Here is a 20,843-nt window from a genome sequence, read left to right as displayed (position 1 = left end):
TCCTCATAAGCAGTCAGAGGTTGCTGGTCCTCTTCAAAATCTGAATAGTCAGATTCTTCAGAATACTGTTCTGTCATAATTTCTAGAAGGGTGCCTTTTCCTTTTAGAAGTTGTGGCCTGACTACCCCGGCTATGGGAGATGAGATCTTCTGCCATTTTAAGCATTTGTGGTTGGGGTGGTAGAGCAGGAGCAAGATGGTGGCTAGAAGCAGATTTTCTTGGAGTGGCCTGGCTTCTAGGTCTGAGAGAATCCGTCGGTCTGAGAGAAACGGTAGTTAGATGAGAAGACATTTTTTGTCTAGAATTGGCAGTGCGAAAGGCCTCCTAGGAAGCTGGTGCCTGTGTCGTGGCTCTGGACCCAACCGAGGCAGCCAAAAGCTTGGAAGACTAAGAAGATTTCAGTGGCATACCAGACTCCGAAAGGGTCTTGGTAGAGGCCTACGTAGATATCGAATCGGGCATCAGGGGCTGCGAAAGCACCTCACTGAATTCTGGAGAACTGACTACCTGCTTAGTGGTAGAGTCATCGGAAAGCTTAGCCTTGTGTGGTCTGTCTCTATCTTTATCTCTGCGTTTTTTCGGAATGTCCACGGATGGTTGGCTGACTGACGCCATATCGGAATGCAAAGACGGAACACAAAAATAACTGTCTACAATAAGAATTCTACGGCGAATGGCTCTTGCATTAAAGAGGGCACAGAACCGGCAACGGGACATCGTGCTCTGGGCCTAAACAAGTGATGCAGTAAGAATGGAAGTCTCAGTGTGGGATCTGCTTTCCACAGTTAAGACAATTAACTTTTTTGGACATCAGTTATTGCAAGAAAAAACGGGTCCCCAATGGGGTACTTAGCTTTAGACGTTTTCAGCTGCAATTCAAACTCTGGTAGCGACTGACCGGCATTCGTGCAAACTGCTTCTGCTACGGACTCCATGGCAAGAAAGACTGATGTAATGATGCCGGCTGCCTTGCTTTATAGCACTGACGAGCTGACGTCAGACTATAGGTGACTGCAGCCGATGCAGAAAAACATTGACTCTGGTATTTGGGCTGGGTGAGGGCTACCACAGCAGGGATAACACACAGATGATGACTGCAACAGTGAAAGAAAAAGATCACCACCTGGAATACTTTGAGCCTCAAGTGAGCTGCTATTACTGCTATGCACTTGGTGAACACCTGGGGGCCTGTGGTGAGACCGAAGGGCAGTGCTCTGAATTGGTAGGAATTGGCTTCCAGCTAGCAGCACAGAAATTTCATATATGCATCCTGGAAATGAGTGGAGCACACCCAGTCTTTGCGCAAGAGCGACAGAATTGACTGTACTGTAACCATTTGGAACCTGGACTTCTTTACATATTGATTCAAATTGCTTAGATCCAGGATTGGTCTGAGGTCTCCTGTTTTCTTTGGCACCAAAAAAAAAAACCAGGATTAAGTTCCAAATCCTGTCTGTTCAGCTGGGACCTTTTGGATGGCTCTTTTTTGAAGATATTGGATTTCTAGGGCTGCTGACTCCTTCTGACTGGGTGAAATGTTGGAGGCTTCCTGTTTAGTCTTCTAGGAAAGAAGGGAAAAGGGAATGTTATAGCCTCTGGATATAATGGAAAGAACTCATTTGTTGTGTGTAAAACTTGTCCAGGCTTCGGGGTGCAGGGAAAAACATTCCCCGACTGCTTCCAGAGAAGAGCAATCGGGCAAGCACGTCAGGAGCGCTGATAAGACCCATTAGGAAAGGAGTCACTAAAGCCCTGATTTTGTGGACCCCCTCTGACTCTAGCAGAGGAATTTCCCCACAATCCTATACAGGAACCTGAGACTTAGGGAACCACATTTTCTTGCTACCTTGTTGATTTCTGAAAGAGGTACGCTGAGGGGTAGAAAACTTTATTCCAACAGCAGACAGTGTCTTTTCTTCCTGCTCACTGCAGGTAAGCATTTCCTTGACTGATGGCCCAAAGAGGAAGGAACCATCAAAAGGGGTTTTAATAAAGGACATCTTAAAAGGTTCTGCAAAATTGCAGAGCCTCAGGCATGTTGCCGTATGGCTATAACTGAGCCAACTACTTGAGAAGGGCCTTCCGCTGCATGGGAAATTAGCCTCATCAAACAGTTAGCTACAGATGATAGAGTGACCAGCTGCGGAGAAACTTTCTAAAGGCCCTCCGCCAACATGGACTCAGCGAGAGAATTTGAGACACCTCTGATCAAATCTCTGCAAATGGGTGAAATGGGCCATAAAATTCAAGGACCTCAGTGTGAAGATTGCTGAGGCATAAACGCACTTCTCAAATCTGTTCATCTCTTTGGACTCCTTTTTAGAGGATAGACAGTGGAGCTCCGCTGTGCTAACTCCTTCTTTGCCACAACCATAGCATCCATGGCAACTCCCTTACTCCAGAATTGGAGGTCGGCAGGTGGAGACAAGATGTTATCCAGACATTTGTGAATTGGCTCAAAAGTGTCCAGCTCCATCCATGCCCAGCAGGAGAAAGTTTGATACGCTCATCTGCTGGGGGGTGTCACCCAAGATGTAGATGGGCCAGCCCCAAAGGCCTCCGAAAACTCTTCTCGGGGTAAGGCTTCTGGGAGGACCATCGACCCCTTTGCCTAAGGATTGCCATGATGTCCTTGAAGGAAACATTATCAGGTGGTGATCGGGTGGATTCTTCCCCTTCATCAAAGTCTGCATCTTCTGTGAGAGAGTCCATATGAGGAGGCTATGTGCCTCCTCTTGCACAACCTCTGTTGGGGGACCACCTCAATGGGATGGTCTGGGGAGGTACTGGAAAAGGAGGGGAGTCCTGTGTGATGTACGTGGAACTTTCTGGAACTGGCTGACCCAAAGGATCAGAAATGATGGGCTCAGCACTCAAAACAGATGGAAGATGGAAAGTAGAAATCAACCTGGAAAGCTGATGAACCCAGAAAAACCTCTACCTCTCCCCTCGGAGCCGAGGTCTCCAAGGAGAGGAAGCTAGGGCCAGCCTCAGATCCACACCGTCCAGACAGAATTGGACCCCAGCTGTCTAAAGGCACCCAGGGGAAGGGAACAATCTGAACAAATTGGAGCCAACCCGGCTAAGATCCAATACCCACTCTGATCCAAAGACAATTGTGCAGAACTGGTCAGATTGATTGTTGGATCTGAAGTCAGGGGACTTCCTAGGATCTGATGGCATGCCTCTTGGAGGTCTCAAATCCTTGGGCTCTGAAACTGATGGATGGATGGATCGGAGAAGGAGAAAGTTGCTGTCTGACTGGACACCTCAAAGATCCAGTAGGGGTTGAAGCAGGAATGACACCCCATCTGAGTCTGAGCTTTAAGAAACTTCCAAATCATCCTGTCCACGTAATGATTGGCGAAGCTCCTGAAGAGCTAGATGAGGTGGTGGAGGGCGGTCTCGAGGGTTTGGTAGGTATTAGAGGTGATGGTGTCCGTCAGAGACACTGCCTGTAAAGACAGATCTGGAGTATTGCTTCTAGCTGTTGGATCTGAAGTATAGGGATCTGATGCTGGGACAGACGGAATAGGGGAGCTGGTACTGGGAGCCGAGACAGATGGATCAGAAGAAAGGGTAGGATCCAAGGGGTGAAGAGCAGAGGTCGGATCAGAGATGGTTGAATCTGATACTTTCTTCAGTTTAGCGGACGGCTCAGAGGAAGAGGAAAGAGACCTGTGGGTCTATCTTCCTTGGCTCCGACACCACCTGTTTGGTGGGGGGTTGAGCCTCAGCATGCAATAACCTTCTCAAAATAAGTTTGTTCCTTTGATCAGAGATTGAAGGTACTGCACACTGAGCAAGGAACTTCCAGATGGGCAGCTCCCAAGCAGTATATGCACTTATTGTGAGCATCAGAATTTGGGATCTTATGCCCACAAGAAGTGCACTTCTTAAAACCAGTAGGTCTGTTTTTAGTCATAGCAAAGTCACACACACGCAGACATACACACACACAGAATTTCAGGTCCCTGACAAGTGACAAGAAACTATCTACAGATAGAAAAACGCTAGATATAACCTAACAATGCACTTTTATTTATTTTTGTTTTGGAAAAGCAGTACACACACTAAGAAACGCAAAAGAAACTAGTGGTCTAACCTACCTACCTAAAACATACACTCTAAGAAAGAGGGACAGTACACACTCAATTTAAGTAACTAGAAGCGAACGACCAACAACAAAGAGGGAGGAGCAAGATTTACACTAACTAGGAAAGAGACACAAATAGACAAGAATTTAGAAAAAAAGCACTTAACGTTCATGATTTTGAAGACAGGCTTGATCTTCCATCTGACAAGAATGGCGGCAAACGAAATCTGAGGGCTTGGGGATGGTCAAGGAGATTATGGGGAAAAGAGAAGAGTATGAGGCTTGCACCTGAAGTCTGTAGGAAAGTGGCCGTCTCTGGATACAGCAGTCAGATCCTAGACCCACTAGTGATGAATGAAAAGGACATCATCAGATCCATTCTATTTTGCCTTCCCACTTCCTTAGGCAACAGTTTACCGATGGAAATAGTGACAAGGCATTTCCCATCAAAAGCTACTGTTCAGGCTACCAAATATGCAACAGAATCTAGAAGATTTAGTTATTTTTACCTGGAAGTGTTTGCATACATACTTTTATACTCCAAACAGACTCCAAAGAAATTTTCCTCAGGTAAATGGCAAATGCTGGAGGTGCAATGGAGAAGAAAGAGGTTATCTGGGAGCATGTTTCTTTGGAGTGAAATGAGTTGGCAGACTTAAAAATAATCCCTACAGAGTACTCTGCTAGGAATGCTGGGTGAGCAAGTAAGTGTAACTAAGGAAATCATTTTTTTTTTTTTTTTTTACCTTTGAACTGGGACACAGGATATGGATTGCCTAATCATAGTAAGGCCTTAAGTTTAATTCTGGTGGATGCCAAAAAGCCATTACTAGGAAATGGAAATCAAAGTATAAACCAAGTATACTTGTAGTAGTGAATATTGTGAGAAAGATAAAAGAACAGGAAGTGGGATTCTTAGAAAGGGGTAATTGTGGGAACACATGCAGAAAAATGTTTTGGAGGAGGAGGAAGGTGTAATCAGGAATTGAACAATTTATATATCATATAATCAAAGAAAAATTACATAACAAAATACGTTATGCATAATGCTTATAAATGTGAACTTAACAAAGGTGATTTAAGAAGAGAGTTCCTGTTCAGAGTACAAGCAGTGCTGTCTAGAAATTGAAATGCAGTTTACATTGTTGCTAATTTCCTCACTCCAGTTTCTGAAGGCTCAAAGTACACTTCAGTGCAGATCTGTAGAATTATGTTAATGCCAAGAACACGGTCTTCTGTTCACTAATGCACTGCCTTTAACCACAGAAAACAAACTCGGTGAAATGTACCAGATCACAGGCATCTATAACCACCTAATGAAATGGATATCTTACCGTACAAGGATTATCTTCATACCAAATTTCTAAACTCAAATTAAGATGTTAGGGTTAGGTCACAGACTTCTCTACATTGAAATGGTCAAACATCCTCAAATGAATAAAAAAAAAAAAAAAAAAGTCACAAGAATTCAGTGTTTGTGCACTTCCAGATTTAATGCATACTGCAGGCTTGCTACAGTACAAGATAGACTAATTTATTTCATTTAAAATTAAGAAAAATTAATTCGTACACAATCCAATTCTAGTTAAAAGTCTTTATAAAATGAGATGTACAAATGAGAACACATACAATGACATATACAAATTGAGGAGTAGACAATATACAATCAGTCAGATGTGAAAAAACTGACAACAATACTTAGAACCAATACACAGTAAGAAGAAGGGTTAAATGGTAAAAAATCAGGTAAAAGCCATTTTTCACTCCATGGATGATGACAATTACATGTGTACTTTAAATCAGACATTAATAAAAGGAATGAGACTAAATTGTGAATTATGTACTAGTACAGGGTTGTCAGTTTCATCTGCATCACAATATACATTTCACAAAATTCCACTGCAGCTTTATTATTTCATTTTACTTTTCTCTCAGTAAAATGAGGTTTGCCAATACATTTCACTTTGCTTTTAAAATAGAATTATTTACAACTTTGACTTATTATTTATAAAAATGAAATTTCAATATACAAAGGATACACATTATCCACACAGCTTTTTTTCAAAGCATACAACTGGATATTGCTAACAGAAACAATATCTTAAATGAAAAATGCCAGAGATAATATACAAAGCCACTTAAAAACCATACATATTTACAGTTTACTTCAGATATGCAGAAAACAAGTATTAAGGAAAATCTGCTGCAAGTGCATCCATTGTAGTTTTTGGCAACTGAAGATGAATTCCTTCCAAGTAGTGCAAAAACCTGTAAAACAAAAATATATTTCTCAGTGATGCCCATCTCAAGCATTAACAGTTAAAAGTGTCTACACACAGTACCAGTCTCCTGTAACAGCAGAATACTTTACATTTGCACTGCTAGCAATGAGGTTAACAGTTCATAGCTTTGTACTAAGCTAATTGCCCTTGCGAACCATTTTAAGCCTAGCCAATTATCCCTTGTGAGACTCAAACCCTGCACCTTGTGTTTGTAAGGCAAACACCTTAGCCATTAAGCCACCCTCCCAGCTGGCAGCTGCCAAGGGAGAAGGGGGTCAAGAACTAAACAGCTTTAAATCAGCTCTCCTTCAGGGGGACGGGAAACTATATTTTAAGCAAGGTAAGCACCAGTGGAGACTATTGTCTAGATTCCGACAAATCTGGAAAAGGGTCTGTATGAATGCAACAGGCTGTCTGTTGTGGTGTTCTCAACATGAGGTAGCATGCATTACGTGCAACAGATGCATGACTGCATGTCAAGCATCTTGCTCAGATTGTGAGACACACACAGGAACCCTACATATGACAGTTGCAATATTTCTCTTCCCTCAGTGGTCACTCTAAGATGAAATGCTGCAAGGCAAAAACCTTCTAGAAAGAAGAGACCTCTAACTATTACAGTGACTTACTTAGGGTACTAAGTTAAGTTACTTTGTAGGACCAAAGAATGAAAGCAGCCCGAATCCAACAAGAGATCCTAGGAGAAGAGAGTGTATGTATATAATTATCTTTTTTAAGGTGGCCTTCATTCCAGAACAAGTAATCATTACAAAGATGCTAGCACAAAACAATACTTATAGTTAGTAAAATATCATGTAACATTTCTACAGTCAGTAAATAAAGGCCAAAACTTACCCAGAGGTAGTAAAGATTAAATTAGCACAATTCATAATATGAACAGAAATGTAACGTCAGCCTACAACAATGGCTGAATAGTCTGAAAACATCTCCAGCATAAAGTACAGTTGTGTACACGTACCATAAATGTAGATGTTTGAGTGTATTCACTGTTGCAGTCATTAACGTGCTGGCAGGTTAACCTCAGTCAGCCTGATTAACAAAGTCTTGGGTCCTGCGTCAGTTGCTGTCCCTTCTTCCATGACGTCAGGTTGTCAGGGGTATAAAGCATGCAGCCGATGCCATTACATCAGTTTTTCTTGCCTCAGATGTCAGGTGCCCCCAAAATGCGGAGCAAATAAAATTAAACACACAAAAATATACCTCCAACCAAAAGCAAATACAATAAAAAGACTTTTAAGCATAGTAAAAGAAAGTAGAGGTATAGCCATAAAAAAAACGGGGCTGGAGGGAGGGTAACCAGGACTGCAACAGTGAATACACTCGAACATCTACAACTGTACTATGTTCTTCGTGTTTCACTGTTGCAGTCATTACATTTGGGTAGATTCCCAAAGCTATGCTTGGCAGGAAGAAATTATACAGAATTAGGACCAGCTATAAGGCCCTGCAAGTCAGCAGTGGCAAAGCCAGCTCTGGATTTAGAGAAAATTGGTAAATGATAACGCTTGGTGAAAGTATGTACAGAATTCCAGGAAGTAGCTTCTAGAATATCCCTGTTAGGAACACCTCTGAGAAAGGCTGCAGAAGCAGATGCAGCCCTGGTGGAATGAGATCTGATCCTCTGGGGGACAGGTTTTCCATGGTGCTTATAGCAGAAATGAATGCAATGGCTTATCCATTTAGAAATGTTTTGTTTTGAAATAGCCTTCCCCTCTGCCCCACCAGCAAATGCTTCTAGCAATTCTTCAAATTTTCTTCGAAGTTTAGTTCTGTCCAAGTAGAATCTAAGTTGTCTGTGTACGTCCAAGGAATGCAGAATCTGTTCCCCTTTGTTCTGTGGATTGGGATAGAAGGTTGGCAAATGAATGGACTGATTAAGAGCCACACTGGAAACCACCTTGGCATGAAGGATGGATTGATTCTCAGAGATACCCTGTCCGCATGAAAGATGATGAAAGGCTCCACTGCCATAATGGCCTGTAATTCAGATATACTTCTAGCTGAAGTGATTGCTAAAAGGAAGGCTGTTTTCCAAGAAAGAAATTTTAAGTCTGCAATAGCAGCTGGCTCGAAAGGAGGTAGAATGAGCTTCTCCAAAACAAAATTAAAGGTTCCAGGCAGGGGTAGGAGCTCTCCTGGGTGGTCTCAAGTTCTTTTCCCCTCTAAGACATTGCTTGAGCAGGGGATGAGAAAAGAGGGGTGGTTCTGTGTTATAGTGAGCTGAAATAGCTGAAGCGTGGATTTTAATAGAGGAAAAAGACAGGCCCTTGTGAAGCATCTCAGTTAAGTATTGCAAAATCTGAGGTAAATTGGGCGCTGCTGTGCTCATCCCTAAAGATTGGTTCCAGGCACAGAATCTTTTCCATTTGTCAGCATAAGATTTTCTAGTACTAGGTCTTCTCGCCTCCAAGATGACATCCATCACAGGTTTGAGGGATGCTAAGGGTGAATTTAAATGATTAGCCAAGCTGCAATGTTCAATGTTGGAAGCTGAGGGTGCAGAATTTGGTTCTCCTGGTGAGACAGCAAGGAAGTTGTCTGTGGCAGGTGCCAGGGAGATATTTGTGACACTGCGCAGGAGTGGGTATCAGTGTTGGCGTGGCCAGTCTGGAGCAATCAAAATCATTCTTGGTTTGTCCTGTTTGACTTTTAGCAGAACTTTGGAGAGCGGAGGCAGAGGGGGAAAGGTGTAGACTGATAGGTTTTTCCAGCTGAAGGACAGAGCATCCACTTTCCAGGCTTTTTTGTGGGGAGTTCTTGTGCAAAATTTGTTCAACTGGTAGTTTTAGGGGGAGGCAAGTAGATCTATGTCTCCCCCATTTGCTTGTCAACATGTTGAAAATCCGTGGTTCCAGTTTCCACTCATGTGGGTCCATGAGATTTCTGCTTAGTCCGTCTGCCAGTGTATTCAATTTTCCTGGCAGGAATTGAGCTTGTAGGTGCACTTGGTAGCTCAAGGCAGTGTTCCACAATGCCATGGCTAGTCTGCAGAGGGGGTAGGAATGTGTATCCCCCTGCTTGTTTATGTACCACATAACTGTAGTGTTGTCCATCTTTACCATTAGCTGTCCTGGAAGGCTGTCGAAGCATTCTGTACAGTTAACATTTCTTTTTGATTGATATGTAGGTGCATTTGATTTGGGTTCCATTTGCCCTGAATGCACTTCCCTGCCAGGTGTGCCCCCCATGTGTAGTCTGATACATTTGTAGTTAGGGTTTGGGCGGCAGGGGGTAGTGTGAATGGCAGTCCCTTGTTTTGGTGGCAGGTCTCTGCCCACCATAGGAACTCCAGGCGTAGGCAACGTATGATAGGAATCATTGTTTCCAGGCTGTGACAATGTTGACTCCATGGACTTTTTAAGTACCACTGTAGTTTCCTCATATTCAGTCTTTCATATGGAATTAGAAGAATGCAGGAGGCCATGAATCCCAAGGCTTGCAGTATTTGTCTTGCAGATAGCAGGGGTTTTGTGGCCACTAGTTTGAAGTAAGTTACCAAATGAATTTGCTTCTCTGGCATGAGGAAAGCCATCTGGGCAGTTGTATTCAAGCTTGCACCCAGGAATGTAATCTGTTGAGAGGGCACCGGTTGTGATTTCTTTTCGTTTATGGTGTACCCCAGACAAGTTAACCTTTTTTTACAAACGCCAGATGATTTAGAAGAATACCCTGTTTTTCTGCCTGAATTAGACAATCGTCCAGGTATGGATATATTTGAATATTTCTTTGGCTGCAAAATGCAATTACTGGAGCCAGGCACTTTGTGAATACCCTGGGTGCAGTAGACAAGCCAAAGGGCAGTGCAGAGAACTGATAATGTAAGTAGCCTGCTTTGAACCGTAGGTATCTTCTGCAAGATTCCCTGATTGGGATGTGCAGGTAAGCTTCTTTTAAATCTAGAGTTGCCAACCAGGCATCTTTGCCTAGCATAGGAAGTAACTGGTGAAGAGTTAGCATCTTGAATTTTGTAATGTCCAGAAAGGTGTTTAGAGTAGACAGGTCCAGAATTGGACACCATGATTCGTCTTTTCTGGGTACCAGGAAAAGCCTGGAATAGAAACCTTGTCCCTTTTCCTGTCCTGGTACCGGATGGATAGCCCCCATATTTAAGAGGGAAAGTATTTGTTTTTGTGCCTCTGCCTGATTTGGGGGCAGGTCTGGCCACCAGTTTGGTGTTGGCAACGTGTGGAAATGAAATCTGTATCCCTGGGACACTATATTTAAAACTCATTTGTCCTGGGTTATGAGTTCCCAGTTTTTTGCATGAAGAGCAATCCCCCCCCCCCCAAAGGGGCTGCTAAAAGGTAAGTGCTTGGTAATTTTAAAGGAAAGTCATTGAGACTGTTTACCATAGGGGGTGTCTTATTTTCAGATTTGGAAGTGGAGGCCCCCCATTACTTAGTTCTGAGAGTCCCCTGGGACTGAAACCTGGTGCTTTTGGTGTGTCTGGGTTTGGCTTGAGAGGATCTGGAAGGAGCTGGAAAGGACCAATTCTTAGTAGGCCAGTGCCTACTAAATATCTTGGAGGTTACACTTGTAAGAAATCTTTTACAGTTTGCATAAATTTAGCTTGATCTTCCATCTTTTTTAAAACTTCTTCAGCCTTATTGCCAAACAGGCGGTCCTGATTTAAAGGAGCATCCAACAATTTGACTTTAACATGATCAGGCAGAGATTGCTCCTTAAGCCAAGCATGCCTTCTAAGCACAGACCCAGTAACAGTAGCCCTGCAAGAGGCCTCTAAAGAATCAAAACCACATTGCAAAGTATGTTTTCCAACTTGTTCAGCAGAATGCAATAAGTCCTGTAAATCTATTTTCCACACAGTCAGAAATCAACATAATTTTCTGTTTAAGCAATCCAATAATATGCTGTTGATATTTTAACATATGAAATTGGCAGTTTAAAGCTCCGATTGCCAAGGTTGTGGAAGTATAAAACTTTTTACCCCATCTATCCAGTACCCTGGAGTCTCTATCAGAAGGGGTAGGATTTTTAGCAGTAGAAGCCTTAATGCCCTTAGGCCCCTGAGAAATGGTTTCAGGATCTGAAAGAGAATTTTTGAAAAAGGAACTTGTGGGACTCAGGAACCCTGTAGCATCTGTCAGGTTTACTAGGAGCTGGAGGCAGGGAATCAGGGGCCATACTGGATTCTGAAAACACATCGACAATGTCTAGTACAGGAGGTATAGCCAAAGGTCTATGCTGAGGTAGAAGAAGAAAAATCCCTCAGCCTCTTGTTTGAATCAGAAAATTCCTGACTTTCCCAGTGGAAATTGCTCCCTTAAGGTATGTAAAGTTTCCTCAAAAGAAAAGTCCTCGGGGGGTGGGGGTGGGGGTGGGGAGCAGAGGGAATGGAATCCTCTGCATCAGAATCCTCATAAGTAGGTATGGACAAATCCAGGTCATTAGAAGAATCAGAAGAAACAGAGTCCTGATCAGAAAATTTATAGTCAAGCTCAGCCCTAGGCCTCTTAGATTAGAAGGGGGGGGGGGTTTGACTACCCCTGATAAGAGTAATTAGATCTTCAGCCATTTTGATCATTTGTTTTTTAGGCATAGGGGCCTGAACATGTGGCCTGAGCGTCGGTTTTTTAGACATAGATCAAGATTTAGGCCTTAGTACTGAAGGCGGAGTCACTTTAATATGCAAGTCTGTAGGCCTGAATACACCCTCAGAAGCCAGTGCCTGCACAGTGTCTCCAGACCCATCCAAGGTAGAGACATACGTGGGTTCCATAGGTGAAGCATCTCGTGGCATACCGGACTCCGAATGGGTCTTAGTAGAGGCCTATTAGTCAGAAGTAGCGGGTATCATGGCCTGTCTCTGTCTTTTTCTTTGCATTTTTTTTGGAATCCCGGTAGTCGGATGGCTAACCATCGTCATTTCTGGATAATTAAACAGAGAACCGAAATATTTAGAGGCAAAAATGTACCAACGACGGATAGTGCGCTGATTAAATAAAGCATAAAACCGACAGCAAGGTACGTCGTGGTCAGGGCCTAAGCAAGGAATACAGTACAGATGAAAATCCTTGTGAGGTATTTGCTTTCTACAAGTAATGCAATTATTAACTTTTACTGACATCGGTAAGGAGCAAGAAAAAGTTTCCCCAACGGAGTACTTAGCTTTAAGTTGAAGACTTTGGTTCTGAAACTCGAAAACGAAAATTTCAAGAGTGGGCTGACCGGCACTTGTGAACTGCTTCTGCTTCGAGAACTGCACGGCAAGAAAGACTGATGTAATGGCGTCGGCTGCATGTTTTATACCTCTGACAACCTGACGTCATGGAAGAAGGGACAGCAACCGACGCATGACCCAAGACTTTGTTAATCAGGCCGACTGAGGGCAACTTGCTAGCAGATTACCCAAATGTAATGACTGCAACAGTGAAACACGAAGAACATCCCACAATGCAAATTTTGTCTACTGCTAGATTGGACGTCCAGCTTGTAATGTTTTGTCAATGTGTGAATGGATGACCAAGTAGCAACCCCACTAACTCTCTGGGCAAACCCATTCTTAAGGAAAGCTACATTAGTAGCTCTCTGGGAAGACCCCAAAGTATTGTGGCATTTGTCATGCACTCAGCTATTTACCTCATGGCTAGTGTCAGAGTAACTGAGTAACCAAGATTCTTCCCTCCTTTTATTTAAGGAAACAATCAATCAGTCTTTGGTTCTATTAATATAATACTAGAATGAGTGATGAACATTTATGAAAAGCATGACTCACCTTTTATTTTCTTGCTTGGGAAAGACGATGAACTGAACAGAGCGATTTAGAAATCTCTCACAAGCTGCCTTATACATAAAAGGGATTGTCCTTAAGAACACCCTGCCTATATGAGAAAATATGCATGGTTCTTTATATCTCAAGGACTGAATTTTATAAATCCTTCTGGCTCAGGTGACTGTGTCCAAGACAAAATTTTTCTGGGAGAGACGTAGTATATATATACATACACACACATTACAGAGACGGTGAGTGTGCACACATCATGCATTGGAACAACATTCCATTCAGGAATGGCTTAGGGTTCATAGGTAAATACTAGGAAATAGATCTGCAGACCAGTTCAAGCCTAGCCAAAAATCCCTATTCAAAATTTCCCTCTAGCTTCAAGGAGGGCAAGACAAGATAGACCAGGCGAGAATTTGAGGCTGCCCATCCAATTATCTAGGTTTACATTTAAGGTGGAAATGGCACTACTGTGCTTGAAATGTAGTGGACACTTATTTCAGAAGTGAGAGATATGTTGGGATATGAATCTATCACACCAATGTGTCTCACTTATCTGATGATGGTTTAGCTCCTTTAACAGAGTACTTAATGCACAATTAGTTCTGCAAAGGAAAAGGAGATCAAACAGGGTTGGATCTTTCTTGGCACAAAAGATTAGATCTAGACCTCCATGGAGAAGTCAGTAAGAGACTGAGTATAGAGAAAGGCCTGCCAGTCTCTCCTGATAACAAAGATATCTGAGGCTACTGATATTTTATGTTATGAATCCCTGAGGTTTCTTAAGTTGTGTGATATGTTTAGATAAATACATGCCAAAAATGTTATACTACTACATTCTTAAAGCTTTCCGGAAGGAGACTTCCCCATCAACCTCCGTCACTGCCTCCTTACTTCTGATCTTATAAAAATCACCTTAAAGTATCATACTCTCTGCAAGTAACTTCTAGTGATCTATTGTCTCTATATTCCTTTAATGCCTACATACTAATCAGCCATGAAGCCTTCAAATGTATAAATCATTGTGTGTAACAAGAATCTACATATGTACAGAGTTTCTTCACTTGATGTTAAGAAACACACTAACTCTGTATGTTGCCTCCTTAAGAATAACTGATTCAGATTTCTGAATGGACAATATATGCAATTCATGTTATCTTGCAATTGCCAGTATGCCTCTTTTGTATCAGTTGAATGCAATGGTCTACTATACTGTGTATTGTAATGTGTTCAGTTAACTTCCAAGACCTCTGTCACTACCGGTGTATGCAGTTATCTATTTGTATAGTAACTTTTACTGTGAAAGCGCTTACGTGTGGAATAAACTTGCATTTTATACTGTGGAAATGGATTTGTTGTTAGCCTTGTTTGCTTTCACTCTTCCCTTGACTGTTTCTATTTATATTTTGAGTGAAAGCTTAATCCTGAACTTTGGGATCATTTACTCTGCAGTTCTGTAGTTTTATACACTAACTATATGGCTATATTTTTAAATCTTGAGGGGAAAAAAAGTTGGAAAACAAAGATCAACTACAAGAGGTTGAACACAAACATTTTTGTAAAGGGGCAAGTCCCCTTACTGCACCACCTTCGATGTAAGGGGGTTGTGCCCCTGCACCCTCTACTACATATTATATATGTGTGTGTGTATACAATATCTATCTATCTATGGGTCTACTTCACATAATCAAATTTTCACTTATCCAAAACTGAAAAGGACGAGACGATCTTACCGAAAACTTGCTTTCACGAACACTTGGATCACCGCAACTTTACTCCGGGAAAGGAACCACTTGGCCACCACGACAAAATAAACCAAACCCACCTCAAGTGGGAGGCTTAATACCCACATCTCCCATGTATGGGGGCTGTACATCCCACCCCCCTAACAAAATATACCAACTACAAGATTGCACTACTTTGGGGAACAGGGCAAAGTTCACCATGCTGGCCAAGTGTTTCCTTTCTCCAAGTAAAATTCTGGTGATCTGACCATTCGTGAAAGTAAGATTTTGGCAAAGTAGTCTCGTCCTTTCGGGTAAGTGAAAATTTGATGATGTAAAGGGGATCCATATATGTAGGTATACACACACTTCAAGATAACACAACAGTTGTAATATTCCTGGATGCATCTTAAATAGTATGAAACACAATTTAATTGCACCCCTAACAACATTGTTCAAATAAAGCGAATGGAGAACAGCTAGTCATAAGGAAGGACCTTCCATAGAGCCAGGCAACTAGAGACACCTTAAGTCTGATAAGCCTCTCATGGAAAGACTTATCATGGAAATAATCAATCAGGACATAGGGAACTGCCAAAACATTGGACCTGTCTAAGTTTTGATTCATCAAGGGAAAGTCAGGCTTCCTCCACATGGTGGATTTTTTGAGAATGTCACCAATGCAATGGATGAAGACAAACCGATACACATCACATACCTTGGATCTGGCCAGAGCTTTGACAATTCCCCCAGTCAAGCATATCAGAAAAGCTAAACAAACTGGGAATAAACCTCTATGTCACCCCCTGGATTGCCAGCTGGCTCACATATAGGATGCAGGAAAGCAATATAGGAGAACTTACCCCCACAGAGACCAGTCACCATAGAAGTCACCCGGGATTCTTTGCTGAGACTTCACTTGTTTGGTATCTACTTTTCTGAAATAAAAATCAATGCCAAAGGGTTCTAGCTGACTAAGTTTGCAGATGACTGCAAGCTATGACCAGTCACTGAATCCCCAAATGACAGCCATCCTGCAAAAAGGTTTGCCCAAAATAAATAACTGGTGTAAAATCATGGACTAAACTAAATGTCAAAAAATACATTATTGTATCTGTATCCTTTGGGAAGTAATCCACCCCAGGGAACTACCACATTAACAATATGCCCCTAAGAGTTGACAGTTGTTTGGGATTTTGAAACATATGCAGACAGTAACCTAACTTTTGACCAACATGTGTCCATCATCATAAGAAAGGTCTTCTATACTGCACAGCTTATAAACAAAGGAACTATGTCTAGATCCAGGGATATAATTTTGTCCCCCTTTACTCAGCCCTCATTAGACCAGTCACTGAATGCAATGGCCCCTTTGCTATGTATCTGTCCAGATACATGCAGCAACTGGAATGTCCAAAAAATACCTTACTAAAAGGATACAAGGTCTAAACAACATGCCCTACACAGACCAACTCAAAGCCCTGTTCACTATAATCAGTATCTGATAGACTGCTAAAACGTGACCTGTGTCTGACATACAAGACACCCTCTGACAACAGTACTGATTAATTTCCTACATATCACCAAGTCCAATTGCAATACTTGGTCTAGGGATATAAACCTCTTCTGCAATATCAACAGAATGGTTTGGTGGGACATAGATATCTTACAGAGGATACTGCTGCTCTGGAACAGACTTCACATCCACATTAAACAAAGTTCATCCCTATCCATATTCTGCAACTTTGAACTATAGCTGGGAAAACAAATTTACCCCAGGACTTCCCTCTGTACTACTAATGGACAGAGGCAGCTCCTAATTTTTTTTTTATCTCATGCACGGTTTCCCTCAAATTATGAATGGTGTGATCCTAGTTATTATCATTAGGGGTAATATACAATTAGTGACCATAGGATAGGTAAAAGCCAATCCCTAACAAAACTGGATAGATAAATTTGAGCAAAAAAAAGGGGAACTGGCTAGACTTAAAATGGTCAGCAACGGCAGATAGCCTAGTACTTATCCATGAACCTATAAAATGGAAAACTTCCTATACCCCACTGTGAACTGATTTTGCCCCAAGTCTGGACCCACATTAACTTCAAAAAAGTGTGAATCAAGCAATCAGCCAGCAAATTCACAATTCAACTAAAAAGACATTTGACAAAAGTAAAGAAAATCATACACTTATTTTTTTGACGTGAAGTCACAAAACACAGTTTCCATTCTTGATAGTTTTTATATTTGTTACTTAGAGAACTGATAGCACCACTTTTAAAGCGAGTATTTTACAAATGTTGCATTTTGTCAAATGGCCTTATGACTAATTTGCTACTGCCTACAAATATCATTTCTATACTTCTTACATGTTTTCTTTCAATATTATCACGGGAAGATACCAAGCCTTTTACAGCATACTGCATGAGTCACTAGCTTTAAAGGCAAAACCAATATGATATACGTGCCCATCTGTGTGCATGTAAAATACACAATCGTGTTATAACATTTTAAACAAAGTATCATTTTTCTGAGAAAGTACAGCTGTACGAGTACACTCACCACAGCCACTGATGTTCAAATGGGGTCACTGCTACAGTACAAGTCATGGGAAGTAGCCACACATGTGGATGTTTGTCTTCTAAAGCTTATTGAGATCCCCAGTAAGACACTGGTCTCCTCCCGTAGTACAAGATGTCAGCTGCGCACAGCTACAAACAGGAGAACAATTAGTGACGCTATCAGTCCATTTTTGGCTAGGTTCTTTTCTTTCTCCTTAACCCCAAGATATTATAGATAAGGACCTAAAAAAGAGGCTGAACAAAAAATATTTTTGTAAAGGAGTAAGGCTGTGACACATGACCTCCTCAGCCCCCACCCCCACCCCCCTCTGGGCACAAGATGCAAGGCTCTTTGAAAAGAAAAAAAGTAGGTGCGAGTTTGTGCACCAAGTACTACTCAAACATCCACTGCTATGGGGGGTATGCTTGCACAACTGCATTACATCAGCTTTGCAGAGTTCCAGTATCGTAACCAGGTGTATCTGAGGCACACTTGTTATTAATTTAAAAAAAAATACTACATTCACTGTAGGATTCTTTGCTGTAGTACAATTTCTTTTCAATGTGAAAGTTATTAAAGCACTAAATATCCTCTATGGGGAAAAGGAACTCGTAACAAATGCTGCAAGACAGCAAAGATTCAAAGAGGTGATTGTGCTCACCTTAAACTCAGAGGAGGTGAGACTTCAGCTTAAGAAGTTGAATCCTATGAAACCTGCTGGGCCAGGTAACATACCTGGCAAGGTGTTGAAGGGGTGTGTTGATCAGTTATGTCAGGTACCGACAAACATCTTCAACTCATCCCTTGCTATGGAAAACGTCCCCTCGCGTTTTAAGGAAACAAGTATTGTCCCACTTCCGAAGAAACCCAACTGTAACTGCCTCAATGACCTCAGACTGGTCACCTTAATCTCAAACATCATGAAGTGCTTTGAGAGGATTGTGAAGACATCACACGTTTTTTTTTATTTTTTTTTATTCATCCTTCTACAAGTAGTCTTTAGAATTTCCTTTTATGCAAACTGCCTGAGCAGGAAAGTACAGTTTTGTACCTACCATAAATGTAGATGTTCGAGTGCTAATACAGCTGCAGTCATAACAGATGGGTTCTCCTGCCGTCAGGCAGGTCCTCGGTCGGCCTAATTCCAAAGTCTAGGTCCAGCGTCGGTTGTCGTCGCTTCTTCCCTGACGTCAGTGCGACAGGGGTATAAAAGAACCAGCCGACGCCATTTTCTTCAGTTTTCTTGCCCCAGATGTCAGGTGCCCCCAGAAGGAAGGCAATACATAAAATTATGTAATAATGCAATGCAATATAATCAAAGACCAGTAGTTGCAAGCAAATACACCATAAAAGAAGACCCCTAGAGGGGAAGGAGGAGGAAACCTGTACTGCAGCTGTATTACCCCCCCCCCCCCCCCCCCCCCCCCCCCCCCCCCCCCCCCCCCCCCCCCCCCCCCACCCCCCCCCCCCCCCCCCCCCCTCCTCCCCCCCCCCCCCCCCCCCCCCCCCCCCCCCCCCCCCCCCCCCCCCCCCCCCCCCCCCCCCCCCCACCCCCCCCCCCCCCCCCCCCCCCCCCCCCCCCCCCCCAAAAAAAAAAAAAAAAAAAAAAAAAAAAAAAAATAAAAAAATAAAAAAAAAAAAAATAAAAAAAAAAAAAAAAAAAAAAAAAAAAAAAAAAAAAAAAAAAAAAAAAAAAAAAAAAAAAAAAAAAAAACAAAAAAAAAAAAAAAAAAAAAAAAAAAAAAAAAAAAAAAAAAAAAAAAAAAAAAAAAAAAAAAAAAAAAAAAAAAAAAAAAAAAAAAAAAAAAAAAAAAAAAAAAAAAGAGCTCATGAAGCTTATAAGGACATCTAATCGGATAATTGTCCCTTTAGCCCATAGCCTCATATGCATGCTTTGCAGATGTCCAATAATGACCTGGAATGCCCAAAAAATACCTTACTAAAAGGATACAAGGTCTAAACAACATGCCCTACACAGACCAACTCAAAGCCCTGTTCACTATAATCAGTATCTGATAGACTGCTAAAACGTGACCTGTGTCTGACATACAAGACACCCTCTGACACAGTACTGATTAATTTCCTACATATCACCAAGTCCAATTGCAATACTTGGTCTAGGGATATAAACCTCTTCTGCAATATCAACAGAATGGTTTGGTGGGACATAGATATCTTACAGAGGATACTGCTGCTCTGGAACAGACTTCACATCCACATTAAACAAAGTTCATCCCTATCCATATTCTGCAACTTTGAACTATAGCTGGGAAAACAAATTTACCCCAGGACTTCCCTCTGTACTACTAATGGACAGAGGCAGCTCCTAATTTTTTTTTTATCTCATGCACGGTTTCCCTCAAATTATGAATGGTGTGATCCTAGTTATTATCATTAGGGGTAATATAATATACAATTAGCGACCATAGGATAGGTAAAAGCCAATCCCTAACAAAACTGGATAGATAAATTTGAGCAAAAAAAAGGGGAACTGGCTAGGCTTAAAATGGTCAGCAATGGCAGATAGCCTAGTACTTATCCATGAACCTATAAAATGGAAAACTTCCTATACCCCACTGTGAACTGATTTTGCCCCAAGTCTGGACCCACATTAACTTCAAAAAAGTGTGAATCAAGCAATCAGCCAGCAAATTCACAATTCAACTAAAAAGACATTTGACAAAAGTAAAGAAAATCATACACTTATTTTTTTGACGTGAAGTCACAAAACACAGTTTCCATTCTTGATAGTTTTTATATTTGTTACTTAGAGAACTGATAGCACCACTTTTAAAGAGAGTATTTTACAAATGTTGCATTTTGTCAAATGGCCTTATGACTAATTTGCTACTGCCTACAAATATCATTTCTATACTTCTTACATGTTTTCTTTCGATATTATCACGGGAAGATACCAAGCCTTTTACAGCGTACTGCATGAGTCACTAGCTTTAAAGGCAAAACAAATATGATATACGTGCCCATCTGTGTGCATGTAAAATACACAATCGTGTTATAACATTTTAAACAAAGTATAATTTTTCTGAGAAAGTACAGCTGTACGAGTACACTCACCACAGCCACTGATGTTCAAATGGGGTCACTGCTACAGTACAAGTCATGGGAAGTAGCCACACATGTGGATGTTTGTCTTCTAAAGCTTATTGAGATCCCCAGTAAGACACTGGTCTCCTCCCCTAGTACAAGATGTCAGCTGCGCACAGCTACAAACAGGAGAACAATTAGTGACGCTATCAGTCTATTTTTGGCTACAAAAGAGGCTGAACAAAAAATATTTTTGTAAAGGAGTAAGGCTGTGACACATGACCTACTCAGCCCCCACCCCCCTCTGGGCACAAGATGCAAGGCTCTTTGAAAAGGAAAAAAGTAGGTGTGAGTTTGTGCACCAAGTACTACT

At 41.7% G+C, this 20,843-nt stretch overlaps 1 protein-coding gene across 1 annotated transcript in view; it reads right to left on the bottom strand.

Annotated features, from left to right (window-relative positions):
• Positions 1-5,567: 5,567 nt before the first annotated feature.
• Positions 5,568-20,843, bottom strand: part of ATAD5 (ATPase family AAA domain containing 5) — a gene marked incomplete in the record, with an annotated part of 853,119 nt that continues 837,843 nt past the window's right edge. Inside the window, 1 exon segment of the mRNA XM_044068042.1 lies at positions 5,568-6,364. Coding sequence (XP_043923977.1) covers positions 6,286-6,364 — 79 coding nt within the window.

This window comes from Protopterus annectens, chromosome 4.part0 (genome assembly GCF_019279795.1).
Source record: "Protopterus annectens isolate FY-2018-M chromosome 4.part0, PAN1.0, whole genome shotgun sequence".
NCBI lineage: Eukaryota > Metazoa > Chordata > Ceratodontiformes > Protopteridae > Protopterus > Protopterus annectens.
Note: the sequence above shows the minus strand (reverse complement) of the source record. Positions and strands in the feature narration are given on the sequence as shown.